The following is a 21,888-nucleotide window of genomic DNA, read 5'->3' as shown; positions in this document are numbered from 1 at the left end:
CGTGTGTGTGCAATTTACTTTTGGTTCAATCCCTTTTGGATGCAATCCCATGTGGACGCAATGCCGTGGCCACCCACTTTTCTGGATGAAGACAGGTCACAGATGTCGATTTTTGAAAGTAATTCGAAGACGTGGCGCTCCAAACCGAAATTCACAAAGCAAAAATAATTATATGGCATGCGTTAAAAATTTAATTGTTTACAAAAAAAAATTATAAAGTAACATTTTCATCGCAAGGGCTTAAATTCTCGATTTGTTAACTTTCCTTTATTACCACAGTACTGATGACTGCGCAATCTATACAAGATTACCCATTTTTATTCTGCAATGTATTGGTAAACTGTAAATTTTTAATTCAAACAGTAATGAAATCGACACCAGTATTTATTTGCCTTTTCCTGGAGAACAATTACTACAGCAATGTGCAGAACCAAATAATAAAAAACTGTGAGCAGCTATCAAAACGAGAAAATAAAAATAAACAAACAACAACATATTTGCGTGCCAATCATACATTTGACTAAGCTATTTAACAGAGTGTAGCACTGTCAACTTCTCTGGCTCCAATACGGGGCATTTGTTCACAAGTCGAATTCCAATTCTCATTAATTGTTCTTAGTTATAAGTATTCAAGAGTATTTCTTTGAATCCATTTCGATGATCACCACATATTAAGTCGGCTTTAAGATCGCCGTTTATGTCATGGACAGCCAATATGTCCGGACCACCATTACAAAAGTGTCTCGTTCGTAGCCAATCATGTTTACTTTCGAATCTTCCACCCTTGTTAAACAGCACCACGTAAAAACTGCAACCCAATAAAAAATAGCTGATAAACGCTTTGTTTCGCTGATAAACTGACATGAGTTGCTAATACATCAGAGTTCATGACATTTCTTAATAATAATTATCAGGTAACAATGGGACATGACAATTAGCGACTATAGCAGCTAACTGCCGGCTAATGTCATCTGGCTAACGATTAAAAAATCGGCTAAATTCTCAGCCTTAGTTCGAAACCAGCGGGATCTCCCGCTGTAATCCCTATAGACAAGGCAATAACGATGCTTGTTCCTGTTCAGTGGTCGTGTACTGGTGAACAACAACGTACTGGTGTACTGTTACTTGCTTGTCGTGTCGGCTACGAATGGTCAGTTTAAGTTTTCAGTTTACCATTTGTTCAGTATAACTTTTCTCTGTTTTTTTGTTTTTGAACGGTCTAGAAATGAGTTTTATCCCAGTGGAAGTGAAGTAACAACAAAGTGCCTATGCTGATACAATCCAGCGAAGGTGTTAGCGACTTCAGGGCGCCTCAGTAAAAACAAAACATTATTTCATTTGCCTACAACTTCCACACTACAACACTTTCAACAGTTCACAGTGTTTTGCTGTTAAACTCCTTTCGCTAAACTAAAAAAACAAATACTATATACCTTCTTTTTTTCAAATGACACAGTAAGTCGTCCATGCCATCACCGTTAAGATCAGCCACATACTCATATGACTCTTGCAGCTTTAAATAATTCAATTTCATATTTTCCGAAAATTTGCAGAACACAGTTTTTCCTTCCCATGAAACACTAGGGTACCTACCATCGGGAGAAGCAAAGTACAGACGCCTAAAATAAACGTTTTTACTTGCAGCAGAAACATTAAAATTCCGGTAATGGAAATTCTACAGCAGCCTTTTGCTCGCTTACAGTGTCAATACTATGGAGTTGTAATAAAACTAGTTGTAAAGTGACATGACGTGACAACGGCATCACATCACATTGTTTGTGCATCTTGATCATATATAGGGAATAATTTAAACCATAAAACTAAGTTTTCTGCAACTAAACAATATTTAAATATTTGTCGGTTGGGGCTGAAGAGGTTAGTGTGCCCGTCTCATAAATATGCAAGCTGGGTTCGATTCCCAGTTGCTCTACTCTATTTTACCAATGAATATCATAATGAACATAAAAAATTAATAATCGTATGTAACTAAAATCAGGGGTGGATAAAAGTGCGTCCTTTTTAACAGGTTTCTGTGACCCTTTGACCAATTGCTTGCCTCTAAAAAATATTTTATTTAAGAGTTGCGACCTAACCCAGATAACTGAAATTCGGCCATCGACTAAGAAGATTTTCCCTACCCCTGACATAAGCAGTAGTCATTAATGCAACTTTTATGCCCACTTACACCCAACCATCTTCATAGTGGCAAAGAAGATCTTTCCTTCTATCATTATTCAAATATCCAGATATTAATTTTCCATAAAGACAAACTTTTGCATCAGACACTAAGCCGTTTCCAAAATAACCTGTGTTTCATGTACAGAAAAGCATGTGACAATAAAGAAATATATACAAGTGCTAAAATAGTGAAAGTGAAGTTTACTATATTTTGACCTGTTACTTCATCACATTCCTGTTTTCCACACTCCTCTGTTTGCGTTGGTTCACCAATGAGGCATTCTTTAGCAATTGTGGTATTACAGCTTCTAATTCTGAAAACAACAAAGACAAACCATCTTTGTATGCAGGACCAGTAAACAAGCGTTTCGATTTCACAAGAATACTTTTCTTATCTTGGTTGTAATTCAAATTAAAAATGAGACTACTGTATTAGTAAATTAAGGCAAGCAACTTAAATCAAAGAACTGCAACTGGATCGAAGACTGCATTTCAATTATGCTTTTAAATCTGCTGAGTCGGGAAAGTGCATTTCCAAAATTTTTCTTACCCGCTGACGAGTTCAGGCCCAAAATGTTTTGATTTATTTATGATTTTTAAATCTGTGAAACTGTTAACTATAAAGTAGGGCAAAACTGAATGGCAAAACAGCAAACCTAGTTCTTGACCCAAGGCATGTTGCTGTACAGCTTGACCACTCTCCCCACGCAGTCCAGTTACCTTGTCCCTCAAGAAAAGGGTTTGTACATATGCAGTCAAACTCCTGAATTTGTAAGCCAGTTGGACTTACCTAAAAACAAAGGAAGCAAAATAAGCATCTGTAGCACAAAACATATTCTTTGTTAAAGGAAATCTTATTAATTTTTCATATCTTACTGTAAACCCTGTGCTACAAAGCATTAGGATTAAATATATCACTCACTGAGCCAAATTCATCTGGTGGACAGTCTTGAGACTGTTGCAAAAGATTTGTCAAGCAAGCCCGGGTTCTTCTTTTCTTAGATCCTGGTATACAATCTCCAAAATTTCTAGCGCAAAGTTCCCAATGGGACCACGTTTGCCATGAGCTTGTTATCTCAATTTCTAAACAAATTCAAGACGGATTTTTCAGGAGTTCATTTTTCATTTATTCAGTTCATTTTTCATTTTATTCAAAAATTGATATTTTTATGAAAACTTGAATTGATTTTATGAACTGGAATGTACAGTTAAAACTGCCTTCAAGAATTGTTGTTTAAATGAGTAAGTTTAACCCTTAACTTTTAGTCTTGGCTGTCAAACGAATCTGTTTATATTTTAGACGCCAAAGTATATAATCAAGGTATGTCCAAATTTTTTTTAAAAGCCTATGCGGAAATTAGAAACTTGTGATAGTGTTTTAGTTTAGTAATTTCACACCACAAAACAAAAAAAGAAAGAAATTAAAACTGTGTTTGACAAGCACATCTCCTTATAAGTAATCGCTGGCATACCTTTCAGACAATATTCAACAATGTTTACATTATATAAAACAAATAATTTCCCATCGAGGTACTTTACCGTTATTACAATCAATATCGTCATTACAGCTTGATGACTGAAAGTACAGTTGGACATGATCAAGACAAGTATCAACAGGATCACAGTCTCTGATTCTGTTGTAAAATAATAATATCTTATTGGGTCCAACAATATACAGCTAATATGTAAATGAAAAATAAAAGTAAGCAAATTCAAAAAAAGGTTAATTTTATATCAAAAAAGAGTTGTAAGTAAGTATACTGGAGAAAAGAATTAGGGGTGTACAAAATCATATTTTTTGTATTTGGTCCGAAGCGATATTTTTGGAAAAAGAATCAAATTATTTTGGCCGAATCATGCAATCTAGTATTGCAAGTGGTCTTATCAAAAAAATGAGCAAAGAGCACATATAAACTGCGGCCTATATAATTAAGAAAACATACGATAGTTAAACAAATGTTAAACAAACAAACGCTTACATATTTTTATTTGCAATATAAAGATATGTTAATGACAAACATAAATTTCCTGTTATGTGTAAAACAATCATAACACTGTGCTGCGTTTGAAAATTTTTTTTCATAGGTCAAAGATGTTTTAACTGTTTCTGAATCGATTTTTTGCGCTGAACTCAAAAATGCAACCAGTTTTTTTCAATCAGGTCAAGTTTTTTTTCTATCACATATTTAATTATGCTAGCTTTGGTCGTTATTGTGCACAAAGAAACTAATTTCTGGGGTAGCTTAATTGGTCATGCATGTTGTCAATTTTCGCAAGATGGTATTTTTATTTGAATGTAAGGTTTTTGCAATGACAGCCATTTTAAATACTACAAAAATATAATGACACAGTTGAAATAAAGGCACTTACAACTAACCAAGAAAGCTTCCTAACACATAATTTTGTTCAACGGCGCTCAACCTAAAAGTAGAAGTTAATATGTTACATTATAGACACGTAAACACTTAACATCACAAATGTGTTTTAAATGTGAAATACTTGCAAACATCAATGTGTGAAATAAAAACGAAGTGTTCAAAATAGCTTAACACAGAAAGCGTTGTGCGGCACATGATGATATTACGACATTAAATGCAATAACAATATAAATACAAATGATTTATGCTGACAAAAAGTGTTGCTTCAAAGATTTTCTTCTATGTGTGGTGTTGGGAAGATCTCTTTTTAAGCACCAACAGTAATCTGCAAGCATGTTTACATCCCAGCATCCTTGGTACCTTTCTTCCATATGGCGAAGGTCTTGGTGGAATCTCTCTCCCTGTTCTTCGCTGTAGTCACCACAGTTGTCAGGAAAGTAATCTAAATGCGAACTCAGAAAGTGCATTTTCACAGACATCCGGGCTCCAAGGGATTGAAAACTTTCAAGCAGCTCTTTAACCTGTGCTTCATAATCAGGGATTCTATGCTTTCCAAGGAAGTTTGAAATTACTGCTCGAAATCCTGTCCATGCTCTTTTTTCTACTGCACTCATGTGTGCAGTAAAACCTTCGTCTTTCATCAGCTCACGGATCTATGGCCCATCAAAGACTCCTGCTCGTAGCTTCGCTTCAGAGATGCGGGGAAATTTCATTTGTAAGAACTTGAAGGTTGGGCCATCTTTATCAAGTGCTTTGGTATAGTTTTTCATGAGACCAAGTTTAATGTGGAGAGGTGGCAAAAGAATATTTTGTGGATCAACTAAGTAAGCAAATTTGACATTTTTAAAACCAGGTGTAAAACTTGTTCTGGGTAGCCAGCTAATTTGTGTGTAGTGGCGATCATCAGCCCTCGAGTCCCACAGACACAAAAAACATGGATGTTTAGTGTAACCGGCCTGTAACCCAAGAAGTATTGAAATCATTTTTAAGTCACCACATATTTTCCATTTGTGTTGGCTATACTGAAGAGATTTCAAAAGGTATTTCATGTCTTCATAGCATTCAGTGAGCTTCACTGAATGTCCAACAGGAACAGAACCAATCTTATTGCCATTGTGTAGTAATACTACCTTCAAACTCTTTACAGATGAGTCCAAAAACAATCGCCATTCTGCCGAACTGTATACTATGCCCAAAGCTGATATTAATCCTGAAACATCTTGACATCATCTAGGGAATGGTCTTCGTCATAATTGAAATATTTTCTAAACTATTTATCTTCATACCGATACCAGAAATATGTGGTGCATGGAGCTAGCAAGTTGTTCTCACGTAGTCGTGATCCTAGGAGCTGAGCGGATTCTTTGGTGAGATTTAAATCTCGGGTTAGGTCATTCAGCTCAAGCTGTGTAAGAGGCTTCGGTTGGCTTGTACTTTGCTCTGCATCCCATGTGTCTTGTTCACTTGCTTTGCTCGCTGCAGATGAACAACACTCCATTTCACTTATTTCTCCAGGTGGTTCTGGAACAGGAATACCAGGGCCATGTGGTACTGGTTTCATGGCTGAAGGAACATCAGGGTACTTCACATGTTGTTTGTTCTTCCGGTTTATTCCTAAAATGAAAAAGAACACTTTTACTCTTAAATCAAGCAATTAATGAAAATGCCTCCATACAGTGCAAGTATCAGCATACCTTGTAAGTTGGTCATGCAAAAATAACAATCAGTGACATGGTCTTTTCCTTCTCTCCATACCATAGGAATACCGAAAGGAAGGCTCTTTATTTTCTTTAGGCTCCATAATCTCAAGTTTTCAACGCATGCTCTACAACATATGTGCGGAGCAAATGCCTTGTCCTGATCGCCTAGTTTTACTCCAAAATACGCATAATATGCTTTTTTAACAAACTGCGTAATTTTTGCTTGGCGACTGCGCAGGGTGACCTTGCCACATATGTAACAGAACCTGTCTGGATCATTTTTGCACTTTCTCATTGTACTGTAAAAACAAATCATCTAAACTGCACACTAAACTAGCCTGTAAAAACAAGTTCAGATGTTTAACTTTTCAAGCACCAGGTGTATTCGTTATGTTCTTCTCATTGTGATGTCACTGAAGTTTCATCAAAACTTAATTCAAAAACTAAATCATTTTTATGACACCACAAATCTCAATCGCAAACGCTGAAAGCTGAAGTTGTCAAAAATTTCAAACGCAATTTGCCAAAAAACTAGACCTGATTGAAGAAAACGGATAACAGTTTTGGATTCAGCATCAAAAAGTACACTAAGAACCGTCAATACTTTATTAACCTAAAAATTAACGCAGCACAGTGTAATCGATGTAAATATGTAAGCAGGAGGGACATAATTAATAAATCCGCAAACATATTTAACAAAAAAGAAATCTAGATATTCAGTCACTAGTTCCTTGGTAAATTTTAGATTAAAATGTTATTGGTTTAATGCGTTGAAAAATTTATGGGCCCATTTATGAAAACAACAAAGATGTCATCAGAAAACCTTAATTGTAACACCAATTGTCTTGTATTTAATTATTATTATTTGCTTTCAATATAAGCTAAAAATTGGTTAATGTGGGACCAATAGGATAACCCGCAGTTACTCCATCAAATAAATGCATTTTTGCTTTATCGCTCTCTAGTTGTGATTGAATTGTACGTTAAAGACAATTGCATGGTTTCAACAAATTTGTTTTCTTTTCTCACTCACATCTCTAGTCCAAACCTGTTACTTCATCTAAAGACACCATTTTTTATTTGCAATTATTTTCCAAGTACAGTCACAAACATGGAGAAAGATCCAAGGAGTGTGTTATTAGTCGTGCAGCAAAGCATCAAGTTGATTATAACTAAGTAAACTCAGCCCTTTGCTAACATTAGAGTTAACCCATTTGCAGCCCGCAATGTTTTCCTCAAACTTTAAGTGGCTCTTCATGCTCATAGGCTTGGACCACTCTGGTTTAAATAGTGCGAGTATAAAAACTTATGTATATTCTTATGAAGGACTATAAATTATAAATAATCAATGTCTGAAGCGAGTGAGTTTCGTAAGTACAGCATTTGTTAAGTGCAATTTCAAAAAATAGATTTCTATTTAAGTTCTAGAAATTATCTAGTTTGATTATTCTACAGCTCTAAATGTTGGTAGCAAAATATAATTAAAAATGAACTTTTGAGAACCACGTTTTTCAAAAGCCTGTAACAATCACCTAAAAGTACCAAGTACCGGTACCGACTAAACATGATAGAGAAAATGTATTCAGTACAAGCACTTGGTATTTTGAAAAAATGTACAACATGCTTCGCAAAACTGTCTACACCTCACAAGCATGAGACCTGTTCATAATTCCGTTTAAATTAAACAAGACCATCTAATCTCTACCACAGCTCACTGACAATTCATTGTCAACTGGATAAGATTTCTAAGTAGTTTTGTAATTTTTATTTTGTCCCATCCCTAGTTTAATCTAACTATACTGAAATTACACCCACCTAACCTAACAAATTGTTTAATTCCAATGAGAATTCTCAATGCAAATGATTCTTTTTATTCTTGAAAGCAACTCCGATCACTTTTCCTATCACCAGGTCAAGTGAGTTTTTATCTGCTTAATTAGTTTTTAATATTATCTGACACAACTTTTTGTGTTAATGCTACTACTACAGCTACAAAGCAAAAAACAGGCAGAAATTTTTTGTCATTAATTATATCATTAAATATCATTGTAAAAATCAAATGTATGAAAGTTGTGTGAACTTTTACTTAAATTAACTAGTAACTAGTAACTATAAAACTTGCAAAAAATAACTTAGTAAAAATAAAACAAAAAAAACAAAGATAACTTGCCGATAAGTTATACCAGCATCATTGCATGACTTCGAGCATGGTGCCCAAGGTCCCCAATCTAAGAAAGTACCTTCGCACCTTGATGATTGACAAGACTTGCTACATATAAAACAATACCAATGAAGCAAGTTTATGGCACTTAGTTCATGTGGATATCATGATTGTCAAGTCAATGTTTGCCATTACTTCATTTACTCCTTTAAAGTTATACTACTAAAATGAGACGATAAGATCTTGATTTATAACCATTCTTTTGTAACAACATTGCTGGGCTTTTAAAGACTATGGTTTACGTATTTACTTATTTTACTGTTAAATTTTTAATTCAATGTTTTTCTTGAAACTTTTTCAAACAGAGCGTAAAACTGTTTTCTAAATAAATATCTAGTGATATGTGAAATAGAGCAAGTTAAAAACATCTTGTCCTCAGCTTAAGTGACACACTAATGAAGTTATCAAAATAAAAATTATAATACTGCACTGTTGTCACTTGGAATAAAATCACTTACGCATCTACACCCCAACCAGGACATCCAAATGCATATTTTCCATCTTCTGCCAGACATTTTCGATAGCGGCTGTGATAACCCAATCCACATCGATGTGTACATCCACTCCAGCTTGACCATTCGGCCCAGAAACCTTATACACAACATAACAATTGTACATGCATATATAATTTATGTATGAAGTACAGTCAGACTACATTAATCTGGACCAATCTGTTTTCAAATCAACTTCCGTAAGGTAGCATGCATTTAGGATTACAATAGTTGATTAAGACGCGAAAATAACTGTATTGAAGATCTGACTGCGCCCAAAATGATTAATTCAAGTAAAGTTGGTCAAAAATTATGCCTAAAACAAACATGGATATGTGACAACTGACAAGTATGAAAAATCGACACATAAATATGTAACATTCGTTTTAATCTGGATTAGTAGGTGTTTTTTCTATGATTTGGCAATCCTTTCTAAACAGCTGTGCCAGTCGGACAGCAAGGCTTCTGAAACATGGAAAGAAATCCATTTCTTACAGTTTTATTTCGAATAGCAAGGGTTCCGGGTTTTTGGGCTTTGGATAAGTGAGGTCTGACTGCATACAAATACATCCTTCAGGAATATTTTTCTGATTGCATGGACATTGATTTAAGCAAAATCATAATGTTGATCAAGTTTTAAAAGTTTTGCTTATTGTAAATGTACAACCTTCTGTACATTCTAAAACTCTAGTATCGCACCTAAATCTGCTAGATCCTTGTTCAGAAAGTCGCTACATTTAAAACACTGCTGCAACGGAAAAAATACTCAGCCATTGAATGACATAAAACCCAGATCATATATCTGAATCATTGTTAAACACCACAGAAGTCAATTATAACATGCATGCAAATGGAATTAAAATTTGGTTGGTTAAAACTTGGTTATTGATATTACTATTTACCAAATTGAAATCGAACTTACCCAGTTTAAAAAATGCCACATCCAGTTACAAGAATTTTTAGAAAGTTTTTAATTTATGAAAATACAATTGATTGACTTTACAAATACTGGTATGCAAAATCCATAAATAACTCACCACCTCGGCGAACTTCAGTCGCTTGACATTTATACAAAGCATGCAATTCTGCTATATCAGTATCAGATGGCGGATATATATCGTTCCTAAGCAAAGGCTCTCCATCACTTTTTTTGACAAAAGCTAATTTGTTAGGCAAGGCAAAAGTATGGCTGGTGTAATGCATCAATGAGTCAAAGTCATATTCAAATCCAAGATCTACTACTTTTTCTTCTTTTATTTTACGATAATTATAGACTCCATCTGCAATATAAATTACAAATATATTTGAAAAAAAAATTGATAGAAAGCAATCTGTAATACATAGTAAATAGCAGATCACTAAACTAGCAATTTCAAGTTGAAAAGTTATCTTTTAAGTAGTGTTAAATAAAATCCAAAAATCGGAGAAAGATTTAAGGTTGGAATCATTTTCAAATCTTCCCCAAATGACTGATATACTTAAGCTCTCATTGAAAGTTACTTTTAGGAAAGAAGTCTAACTTTAAAAACTTGTATCCGTTTTTTTTAGTTTAGCATATAAAGTAATTAATAATTAACATTAAGTATATTCTTTGCGTCAAAATTGTTGGCAAAATTTAAGATACTTTAATCCACAGAATACAAGCTGTGTCACTAAATAACAAAACAGCATAGAAAATTGCCACATAAGAGTACTGTTTCCTTCAGAAAAAAAAAACTAGAAGAACAAGTAGAAAGAAGTGATTTCAGCAACCATGCGCTGCTCCTATTCTCCTTTTCCATTCTTCCACCATCGTCTGGTTCTGCAGGACCAGCAAATGGGCCAACACAACCACCAAATGGGAAAACCAAAAACTTGAAAGTGGACAAGACCTGGTCTCAGATTGCGAGCCCAAGCAGACATAACAAAAATGAATTATAAAAACATGGTAAGAAAGCAGAACTGGTAAAATCGAGCATCAAATGGAACAATGAAAACATGATAAAAATAACTTTCTCTCTCTGATTTAGAAGTAGAATCGTATTCATTCTGAAACTCCTTCGTCTCACTTGCACCTCCTCAACTGTCAGCAGTGAGATACCCTCTGGGTACCACTGCGTTAACCATATTCAACGCTGCAATTATGCTGAATTTGAACCTACCATTTTAAAAAACCTAGTCAGAGCAATAAGAGGCCAGTGTAGCTGGTGCTGTTGGAAACGTAGGAATTATCATAGCTAATGGTCCTAAAAAGTTTTAGATCTCTCATTTCAGTTTCATCATCTTCCATTCGCCTGTTGTTCAGGCCTGGTCTTCATCCCGAAACAAATTCAGGGTCAACCAGTTGTCTGCAGCGACGCCTCCACTTTCCCCTGTCGATGGCATCCTCGATCTTTAAACCTTTCCTTTTCATATCATCCTTCACCGTCTCTTCCCATGTTTTCTTTGGTCTTCCTCTTTTCACCTTTCCCTCAATCATCTTATGTTTCTCATTTCAGTTTCATTAGATACAATTGTGTTAGAAAATTAGAGAAACATTTTTACCAAAATGTTTAATCTTGACTTTAGCAAGCCGTTACAGAAATTTGAGATAAAATAAGTGATTCTGTTAAAATTTTACGGGTAAGGTTTGCTAAATCTATGTGCCAAATTTGAGGAAGCACCATGTAAGATCTTTAAAGCTATAATTTTGTGGTTTTACCATGTAATACGTAATGAAACAAACAAAACAAAATGTTAAAATTTTAATGAGTGTCATATTTAATGGGATCAATACAATTTATCATGTACAGTAATGATGTGACAGTGATAAAAATAGCTCAGCAAAACATATAACGTTAGGAGAAATGACCCTTTGTAGAATGCAAATGTTGCAGTATTGTAATACAGTGTAATCCGCTTAATTGGGACACCGGATAACCCGGACAATCATTTTATTCGGCCAAAATGCTTGGGAATGAAACAAAAGTAAAAATGGAACGTAAAAAACTTCCGTTAATTCGGACAATTCTCCGCTTAATTCGGACACAGGTTCGCAATTCTTATCGTTAGGTTATGACACAATAAACAGCACTTTGTTCGTTTTAACACAAGATGCAATTGCATTATGAGTGATTATGGTGAAACAATGACGATCCATGCAGTAACAATCAACAATGAGCTCATATAAGGCCGTGACAGCTTCATAGTCGCTTTTAATTCAGTACAATTGCACCCATCTTATAGAACAGAATTGTACCGAAAAGTTTAGCAGAAAAAGTAAAATTGCTCACTAAAGTAAACAAAGAAAAAAATAAACATGCTTTCTTGACAGTTTGGCAGTTAGCTGGGTTGGTGAGGATATCAAAAAGTACTTTGCAAGATTGGCAAAAAAATTTGGCAAAGCTGCTTGAACAACATGAGGAGGCTATGCTTCGTGGACGAGGTTTAAAGAGGAAGCGGTTTAGAATGAGCAAAGAAGAGAATATTGAGTCAGCTGTCAATGAGTGGTTTGATGCAATTTGCGATTGAAAGGTCAGCCACTTACTGGAACGCTAATTCGAGCAAAGGCTGAGGAGTTTGCAAACATGCTTGGAATTGAAGGTTATAGTGCTAGCGAAGGTTGGCTTTCCAGGTGGAATGAAAGAAGGGGAATTGTTTGAAAGAAAGATCATGGTTAGGGAGCAAGTGCAGATAAGCAAGATGCTGGAGAATAGGGGCAAACTGAGATGAGAAGGATTTTAAAAGAGTACGTCACCGATCGTGTGCACATCAAATGCTGTGAACAGCACATGAAATGCTGCTATCAATGCTGATGAAACAGGTTTATTCTATCGTGGTGTATATTAAGGCTCGTTGTGCTATGCCAAAGAAAAGCTGCAAGTTCCAAGAAAGCAATGGAACATCTAACCGTTATGGTGTGCACTAACATGGATGGCCCCGACAAGAAAAATCTCCTGGTGCTGGGCAAATCCCAACGTCCAAGATGTTTCAAAGGCTTAAATATAACAAAGCTGCCAGTCACCTACAAAGCAAATTCAAAGGCTTGGATGACTTCCATCTTGTTTGAAGACTGGTTGAAGGAGTGGGATCGTCAGCTTGAAGGCAAGCCAAAGATTTGCTTGTTAGTAGACAATTGCACATTGTAAAAGACAATGTGCCTGATCACAACGAAGCTACGTCTTTGTCAAATGATCACTTGTGTTTAGAGGGTGTCCTAGAAGTTGTTACAGGCAGAACCGTTTTTGAGGCTTGTGATGGTGATGTCATTTCTGCGGAGGAACAGAACGATTTAGAATTAACCGAGGCAATGTAGCGAGGCAGCGGCAAACAGATGAAGCTAGTGAAGCAGAGGAAGACTTGGACTTTGATGAGCTTCCTCCACCCCTGGTTAAGCACGAGTTTTTTGCTTTTAAATCCTACTGTTTTGTAGTGCACTTTTATCAAGTGAAAATACCGTTTCAGCCCTTGTTGCATGGTTTAGTACTGTATTTGAAGAATTACTGTACTATTTTAACCCTATATGTGTGTGTTACACAGTAATATACAGTATTTGTCGAATCGTTTGGTATCGAAATACTGTACAATACAACTAACCTGAAGGTATAACTCTTGTGCGTTTTATGCGATCAGTGCCAATTACTGCAGTATAGCGCAGCTACAATTCATTTATTATGCAACAGTACAGTATTTTAAATGCATTGTCTGCCTTTACGCATGACCATGAAACGAACAATTGATTTTCCGCTTAATTCGGACAAAGCCGTTTCTCCGCTTAATTCAGCCAAAAGTGAGCGGAACCAAAGCGTCCGAATTAAGCAGAGTCGACTGTTAAAAACAACACATTTTAGCAATTTTACATAACCCCTAATCTAGTATTACTGTACTAAAACAAGATAGAAAGTTATGCAGCTAAGACGACATGCAATCGGTAAGCAGGTTCTATAATTATATCAGCGGTTTTAGTTATCAGTCAAAATCAAAATCTGTGTTTTCAAAATTTAAAAAATACCTTAGAATAAGCTTTAACATCACCGACAATGATAATAATAATTAATCAATCAACACCTGGAGGAAGATTATTAAAATCAATATCAATGTAAGCATCGCGGTCACTTCTTGCTTGTTCGTGATAAAATCCCATGGTATGCAACAACTCATGAAGGGCTACTTGTCTATTGTAGCAACTAACTCCTAAAGACAGGTGTTGATAACCGGCCTGGCCTGAAATCTTCCCAATTTTCGATCTACAAAGCATAGTTTTATGTTTAAACTTTACCTTTTACGGTTGCCTATGATCACAATTCGCATCTTACAGCACAACCTTTGGCCTAATTAGAATTTCTACTGTATTTTTCATACATAAAGTTTGTCTATATCAGCAACATGCTTGCATCTGCAATTTTATCTTTTTGTCTCTCAAAATTAATCTGTTCATAAAAACAACAACAACATTCGCATAAAAAAATGATCATTTTTCACTTCCATACCCTGATCTCTGCTGGCACAGTTGAATTTGTATGTTCTACGCATCAGAATTTACAACTGGACGGAGACATTAGTTGTATTTGTAAAAGTTATTGTGTCGAAACACAAGCTGAATTTGCAAAATAAATTTCCATACATAAAAAGGAATTTTCCCATCTTCAAACAGTTTAAGTTACTAGCAAGTTTTGAAACAACAAGTTTTGTACATTTCAACATTAATTATCTTATAAACTGTCCTACACTGTATTTAGTTAAAAAACATTTTTCTCATATATTTGATCACTATCATCATCCCAGTTTGCACAAATCAGCAGCTTTTTCAATGTTCCTTGAGACTATATAGACAAATTTTATTGTACTAAGATTATGAAAAAAATATTCTATGTGTAAGGAGACCCTTAAAAAAATCGAGTTGAAAAGTGAAAATTATATAATATTATAATCTTTATTCCTGTAGTGAGGAAATCTTTGCATGACTTAAACTCAACAAAAATTTCTCATTACTCGAGCCTCAGTTATCAAAATAGTCATTAAGCGATTGACAGACAAATTTTTTCATTATTTTTTCTGTATTACCTAAACTTCAAACTGTTACACCATGTTTTCCAAAACCAAAGTTTTCGAATTTATTTTGACATAAAATACAATCAATTTGGTTCATTTCATATATGCCTATCTTAAATTGTATCTATATTTCTCTATGGCCTAGTTCACTTACGTACAACCATTTCCAATTATAACTAATAGGTGGGCTTTTACGGGTGTTTTTTCAAGTTCTTCATCCGGCAACGGAAATAAGTCAATGCAAGTGTTGTTTGCCAACCATTCCGCGGCGGATTGAATTGTTGAGACATGTTCAATGTCTAAAAGAAAAATTGAATAAAACTTCTACCAAAATATTTTGCCAAGCAATCTGAACGTATTAACATGTATATAGAAAACATGGATTAATCATAAAATTAGTGGCAACACTTGACTTTTGATCACTGCTTACGGTCATCCTGTTTTTGTAAAACTGTAAGTGCTGGATGCTTTGAGATTCAACTGGTAAAAATAAGTACAAAATACAAATTTTCAGCAAAGCAAACAAAACATACGTCGAATATTCTTTCCAAAATGGTATGGAACTAATATTCTTTTATCCTGGCTCAATGGCCATCTATTGTCATAAGCACTTGGAGCAGCCGCTGATCCACCTCCATACACAGAAAGAGCCTCTTCATTAGGATCATAGAAATATGTCTAAAAAGTAAAAGCATTGTAAAATTCTCCAATGTACTCATAAATAGCTTGAAGTTAAGCAGTATTTTGGATTACCAGTATTTCAGATTGAAATTCTGAATCTTGGAATTTCAGATATATGTACAAACATTAAAAACATGCCATACCATTCACAAGTGCTACATAAAAACAGTATAAACATAGATTGACAAAGGAAATGAGAAACAATTGGGGAAGTATTTTTGTCATTTTCAGGCCCAGATCTGATTTTGTTTACAGTTATATGGTCACCAAGCTGCTTTGGCATGCACAACGTGCACTAAAACTGGAAGTAATGTAGTAACAACATTGGACAATGATGGTTATTGACAATAATCATAATGGACATTAGTGCCAAAGGACACTGACCGGTACTGGACAAACAAGGTAATAGACAATGAAAGAAACTAGTGTTCCCCTTTTTCATGTATAACAAGTTTTTCACATCTTTTTCAAATAAGTCTCTACAGTTAATTCCAACAACTAAATAATCAACAGTTTTTGGCTTAAGATAAACTAATGTGTTGAAAAATCTTTCTTTTTCATAAAATACTAATGCACTAACTAACCCAAACCATTAAAATTATCTAAAGTCTCTGGAAGCATCGACTAGTTTTTACATTTAAGCTGCCATCTCTTGGGTGCTGGCACTATTCCAGTGTTGGTATTTCACAGGGTTGCTTTCGACAACACTTAGGTAACATTACAAAAAGTGAACTATGAAAAATTTTTCATTGCAAAAGTTTTCTATGGATAGAACTTATTCTATATTATTATTTGTTATCTTTTTCATTCTGTAGTTTAACATTTTCTAATACTGTTGTCTATCCAAAATAAACCATACTATGTTATAAAAAACTATCAGCCTTAATATGTAATGGAAACACTGGTTTCAGTTATTATCCATTATGACTTCTGTCTAGTACTGTCATTGTCTATTACGACTTATGGTCTTGGTCCAATAACCCCATTGTCCATTGTCATATTTATAATCATTGGGGCATCCAGGCCGGATAGCGACTGTCAAAACAGCGACTGTCATAATGGCGACTTCATAATAGCGACGTAATCAAGTGAGCGACATTCCAAACAGCGATTGTATAAATGCCGACCGCATTAAAACAGCGACTGTTATGATAGCGACTTAACTAGGCTTACCATATTTTTTTGATTGAAAAGCGGAAGAAAATGCAAACAAGTACCGGAACCGTACGAAATAAGTTCTTTCAATAACCTAACTGCAAAAAGATCATCTCCTCCTCCTCCTAGCCTACTATTACTGAACAGTGAACAAGCGAATGCGCTAACAATCAACTCACCACTGGACCAATTACCCGCTACAATGATGTAACAATTACTTTCACATTTAACACAACGAAACAAGAACACGCATCGGGTATTGCTTTTCAGCAAATTGGCTAAACAAACCAATCACATCATGCTAATATTCGTGTAGTGTGGGGCAATGCTGGCTCAGTAAATGCCAAAGCGGGACTTTTAGTTGACTGATCGGGACGCCGGGACAAAGCCTTTAAAAGCGGGACTGTCCCGGCTAAAACGGGACGTATGGTAAGCCTAGACTTAACTCGTGTTCACTGTGTTGAATTCACTGAGTCGAATGAGGCATTTATAAATGGAAGGCAACACTATGACGTGTCACATTAATTTTAAGGTCGTTTGAAAAATTTCATTAATTTTAAGGTCGTTTGAAAAATTTGCCCCAATGGATTTTATAATTTCAAGAAAAGGAAGTGACATGATAAGTTATGAAGGCTTTTTGTACAGGAAAGACAAAACAAAGTTAAATACAATCAATTGGAGATGTGCTAAAACAGGTTGTAAAGGTCGCCTAACGACAAGCCTTCAGTATCGTGAGCAACAACAACCCCCAGTGAGCAGTGGCGTCCACACGCATCCACCAAACCCTACGAAAGTGGCAGCCAGGAGAGTTGAAAACAGTGTAAAAACAGCTGCAGTAAGAACACGGGATCCACCACGAAGAATCGTGCAGGATGCATTGACCGAAGTTAATGAAAAAGTTGCAGCAGCTGTTGGCTCTTCCACAAATCTGCGTCAAACCATCAGACGGAAAAGGAAAGCCACAGACAACAACCCCCCAGCTCCTGTTAATGTAGGAGAACTGTTCATACCTGATATGTTGAGACAAACAACAGACCAGCGTGGCTTCCTGCTCTATGACAGTGGGCCTGGAGATGTTCATCGGATGCTTATTTTCAGCACAGATCAGTTTCTTCAAACCTTACACGATTCCGAACACTGGATGTGTGATGGTACATTCAAAGTGTCACCATCCCTTTTTTATCAAGTATACACTGTGCATGCTATGATACGAAACAATGTGCTTCCCTGCATTTTTGTTCTACTCCCAAATAAGCAACAAGTAACATACTCTCAAATATGGACTGAAATCAAATCACTGAAACCTGGACTCGCTCCAAGAAGTGTACAGATCGACTTTGAACTAGCTTCCAAAGCTGCGCTCATTGAAGCATTTCCTCAAACGCACATCTACGGCTGTTACTTTCACTTGGGACAATCACTCTGGAGAAAGATTCAGGAAAACGGACTGCAACGGTTATATGTGCAAGACGACAATATTCGGATGGCACTGAAAATGCTCCTTACTCTTGCCTTTCTACCAGTGGATGAAGTGAGCGATGCCTTTGATGAAATTGTGGCAGACTACCCAGCAGAAGTAATGCCTCTCGTAAATTACTTCGAAGACAACTACGTGGGCCGAAGAAACAGACGTGGAGACAGACGACAGCCATTGTTTCCCGTACATGTGTGGAGTGTGAAAGCCAGACAAGATGCGGGACTGCCACGAACCAACAACCAGCTAGAGAGTTGGCACAATGCGTTTCAGGGATCAACGGAAACTCATCATCCTTCCATCTTTCGATTCATCGAAGCTTTAAGACGGGAGGAAGCCCTTCAACGGGCAAACCGAACCCAGCTACTACAAGGCAGAGACCTGACTCAACGAATGAAAAGATACGTGACAATGAACACACGAATCACTGTTGCACAGCAAAATCGAGGCCAGTATGATCTGCGGCAGTTCCTTCGAGCCCTTGCTCACAATTTAGAAATAAACGTGGCTTGATTTTTATTGCAAGACTTTTGGTTGTTTCAAAGTCCCTTTTGGTTTCAATCTTTTTCTAGACCCTGAATTTTATTGCAAGGCTTGATGACTTTCTGTTGTTTGGCTTGACTAGCCTATTTCTTTTTAAATCATGTGACTTCTATGGATAGTCCAAATAAAATGTTGTTTTAAAGTCCCTTTTGGTTTCAATCTTTCACTACGCAGTGTTTGCCTGTTTGTGCGTGCATACGTGTGTAGAGAGGTGTGGGGGATGGAAGGTATGTGTGGAGGGGGTGAAAGAGTGCGTGTGCGCGTAAGCCTTGGATTTAATAAAAGAAGTGAGGTCGCTGTTGTGGCAGTCGCTGTTTTTGATGAATCGCTGTCGTGTAGTCGCTCTATTGACAGTCGCTGTTTTAAATGAATCGCTGTCGTGTGGTCGCTCTATTGACAGTCGCTGTTCTGACAGTCGCTATTTGGAACCCGAGCCAATCATTGGTACCATTTTTAACGCCTTCATTTGGAAAGTGTTTTAAATTAAACAATTAGGAAACAATTTTTGCAATGTAATTGAAATCATGCAATTAATATTTCACTTTGCTATATTATAGTTGCAATATATCATGCCATTACCCAAATGATATCACAAAATAATTTACATCAAGTTACATTATTTGGCGTGGCTTTCAGCATCACCAATTTTTATAAAATAATTATAACCATTTAAACAAAAATTAGATTTTGCATTGGATATACAACACAATTTTAACATTAGGTACTGAGTGTTGGCTGCTACGCATCTAGTCATGAAAAAACAAAAGAAAACCGCACTGAGAGGAGATCAAAGTATGACATATGTCACATGCAACTTGGTGTATGATGATTTCTATCTAGCTTTGCATATGCAAATCTATTCATCAACAAGGCAACAAGTTTAACCATCTGCTGAAAATAAGCGTTTGCTTGTAATGCACTTTACTTAAAAATAATGGGCTAAGTTAGGGGTGTCGAAACCTGTGGGTAACAAGTACTACCCAGGTCTTCCAAGCGGCCCATGAGATAAACTTTTTCAAAAGTTACCTATACTACAATACCAAAATAAAATAGAGACAAATTGTTTTTCAGAGTGTTTTCAGTCCCCAAGTATTAGAAAGCTTGTATGATGCAGCTGTAGAATTTTCATTATTTAAATATTTGGCGCACAGAACTTTCCAATAGGATAATGTAAATCAGTCAGAGTAAAAATAGGATTAAAATGCCCTGTCATGTCACCAGCCATCATAAAGTATCAGCCATTAATTGAACAACTGCGATATTACAGAAGAACTAGTTTTGTGTTTTTGCAAACTTTAAAATTTGTTTTTTCAACTTTGTGCATAACAACTTAAGACTTAGGGTAGCTTCACATGGTATGGCTGATGTGATTTGTCTTCACTTTTTTGCAGATGCAGGGCAAAAAATATAGGTTTGGTTTACATTCAACTTAAGCTATTGGACAAAAGATGTTTTGCCAATGCCCATGCTGCTAAATTTTTGTTGCACGTTCAAATACAAGAGCACGACTATGTGTGAAAAGCACCACTGAATCCAATGTAATGGTTGTAATCACCAGGGCCTCTCAAAAGTTTTTTTTCTGCAACCCCATATTAAAAATAAAATTTCTATGCGATTTCTTGATGGGTAGTGTAGACGTTAATACTGTTGAAGCAATAAACGCTTCATCACAAATCTCAAGTGGTATTTTTGTCAATGGCGAAGTCATGCAAATGCACATAATCCACAAAAGTAACTGTACAGTAATAAAGGAACTACGTAATGGGAACAGTATAGTAAATAAAATTGGTAAAAAATTACCAAAAAAACAATTCAATTCATAAAAGTTGAATTTCTTTCAAAATCACAAAATTACATTTTGAGACTTCAAATGAGGTCGGGACCCATATATTGAGAAGTCCTAGTAATAACGACATAACAACAGTGACTGTACGACCGAATTAGACCATTTGAAGCTAACCTTGAAGTTTAATTCAACCACGGACAGCTTCACAAAAACGACCACAGTTGTATGGTTTCATTTTTCTGCAGACACACAGCCAAAATTAGGTTTGATTTACATGCGACTTCAGATTACACAGTTTCTTTATTTAACTGAACACACCTTGTTAAGTGGCTCTTTCTAATCAAAAAGTAATTCAATTGTGAAGCTCCCTGCTTGTTGATTCAGCTACAATTGGTACCACAAACACTGACACATGACTGAAAAAACCTTTGAGATGTGAGTTGGCAGTATCTAGACAGCATTAAGCAAGGGCCATCTCTGCTTTATGGTCGTTCAATAGCTCGAGCAATTACAGCACTTTTTCGAATGGAACATATATGTTTCCATTAAATTCATTCATCCATCGTTATATGTTCATATAAGAATATATATATATACATGACATATTTCATATATAACATATATACATCCATTCATTCATCCATTCCATTGTTATATGTTCACATAACATATGATATATTTGTTTGAAAAAGAAAGTTGTTTATGAGGTTAACTATATAGTATATATTCATTTTTTAGCTCCACCGAAGACATCCGATATATTAATGATGATTCTTACTTTCAAAAGTTCTGGCAATGTGTCCGGATCAAAATAAATGTCACCTTCAAAAGTACCAGTGCTTCCACACTCACAACTTATTGCACATCCATCTTTATCTTCTTCTCGTCCAAATGGACAACTGTGGCTGCAAACTGTTGTATCAAATTTACAATCCAATTCTAAAAAAAAACTTCTTTTTGACTTTTGAGTAGAAACTATTTCGTGTAAAAAGAACAATATATAGTAGCAGTGATATCAGCAAGACACATCTAAACGTTAGCAAGCTGCTTTTATACATGTCTTGAGGTTTGTTAGAGCAAGACTTTGTAACTTATGTGTCGTGACACATTTCTGTGTTGCAGTGTAACCTGAACATACTTTTTTCTAAAAGAAATAGTAAAAAATACATTTTACACTTTCAGTGCAAAGCAGAGTGATCGTGAAAGCGAAACAAAACACAACTTGCAGTAAAAAGTTCTGTAAAGCATTCCAGCACAACCTGCATTTCCCAT

At 35.7% G+C, this 21,888-nt stretch overlaps 2 protein-coding genes across 2 annotated transcripts; both read right to left on the bottom strand.

Annotated features, from left to right (window-relative positions):
- Positions 1-366: 366 nt before the first annotated feature.
- On the bottom strand, positions 367-21,888 carry LOC143444980 (zinc metalloproteinase nas-36-like). The gene is made up of 16 exons (XM_076943771.1): positions 21,876-21,888; positions 21,395-21,555; positions 15,511-15,655; positions 15,132-15,276; positions 13,994-14,172; positions 10,006-10,248; positions 8,936-9,068; positions 8,427-8,525; positions 8,077-8,106; positions 3,718-3,812; positions 3,101-3,261; positions 2,835-2,968; positions 2,395-2,492; positions 2,186-2,306; positions 1,434-1,619; positions 367-808 (listed from the first exon to the last, which is right to left on the bottom strand). Exons 1-16 carry the CDS (start codon positions 21,886-21,888, stop codon positions 616-618), a joined length of 2,136 nt encoding a protein of 711 aa, XP_076799886.1. The 3' UTR covers positions 367-615.
- LOC143447412 (uncharacterized) lies at positions 4,217-6,898 on the bottom strand. The gene is made up of 2 exons (XM_076947499.1): positions 6,251-6,898; positions 4,217-6,170 (listed from the first exon to the last, which is right to left on the bottom strand). Exons 1-2 carry the CDS (start codon positions 6,570-6,572, stop codon positions 5,827-5,829), a joined length of 666 nt encoding a protein of 221 aa, XP_076803614.1. The 5' UTR covers positions 6,573-6,898; the 3' UTR covers positions 4,217-5,826.

The sequence above is a fragment of the Clavelina lepadiformis genome, chromosome 2 (genome assembly GCF_947623445.1).
Source record: "Clavelina lepadiformis chromosome 2, kaClaLepa1.1, whole genome shotgun sequence".
NCBI classification, from domain to species: domain Eukaryota; kingdom Metazoa; phylum Chordata; class Ascidiacea; order Aplousobranchia; family Clavelinidae; genus Clavelina; species Clavelina lepadiformis.
Note: the sequence above shows the minus strand (reverse complement) of the source record. Positions and strands in the feature narration are given on the sequence as shown.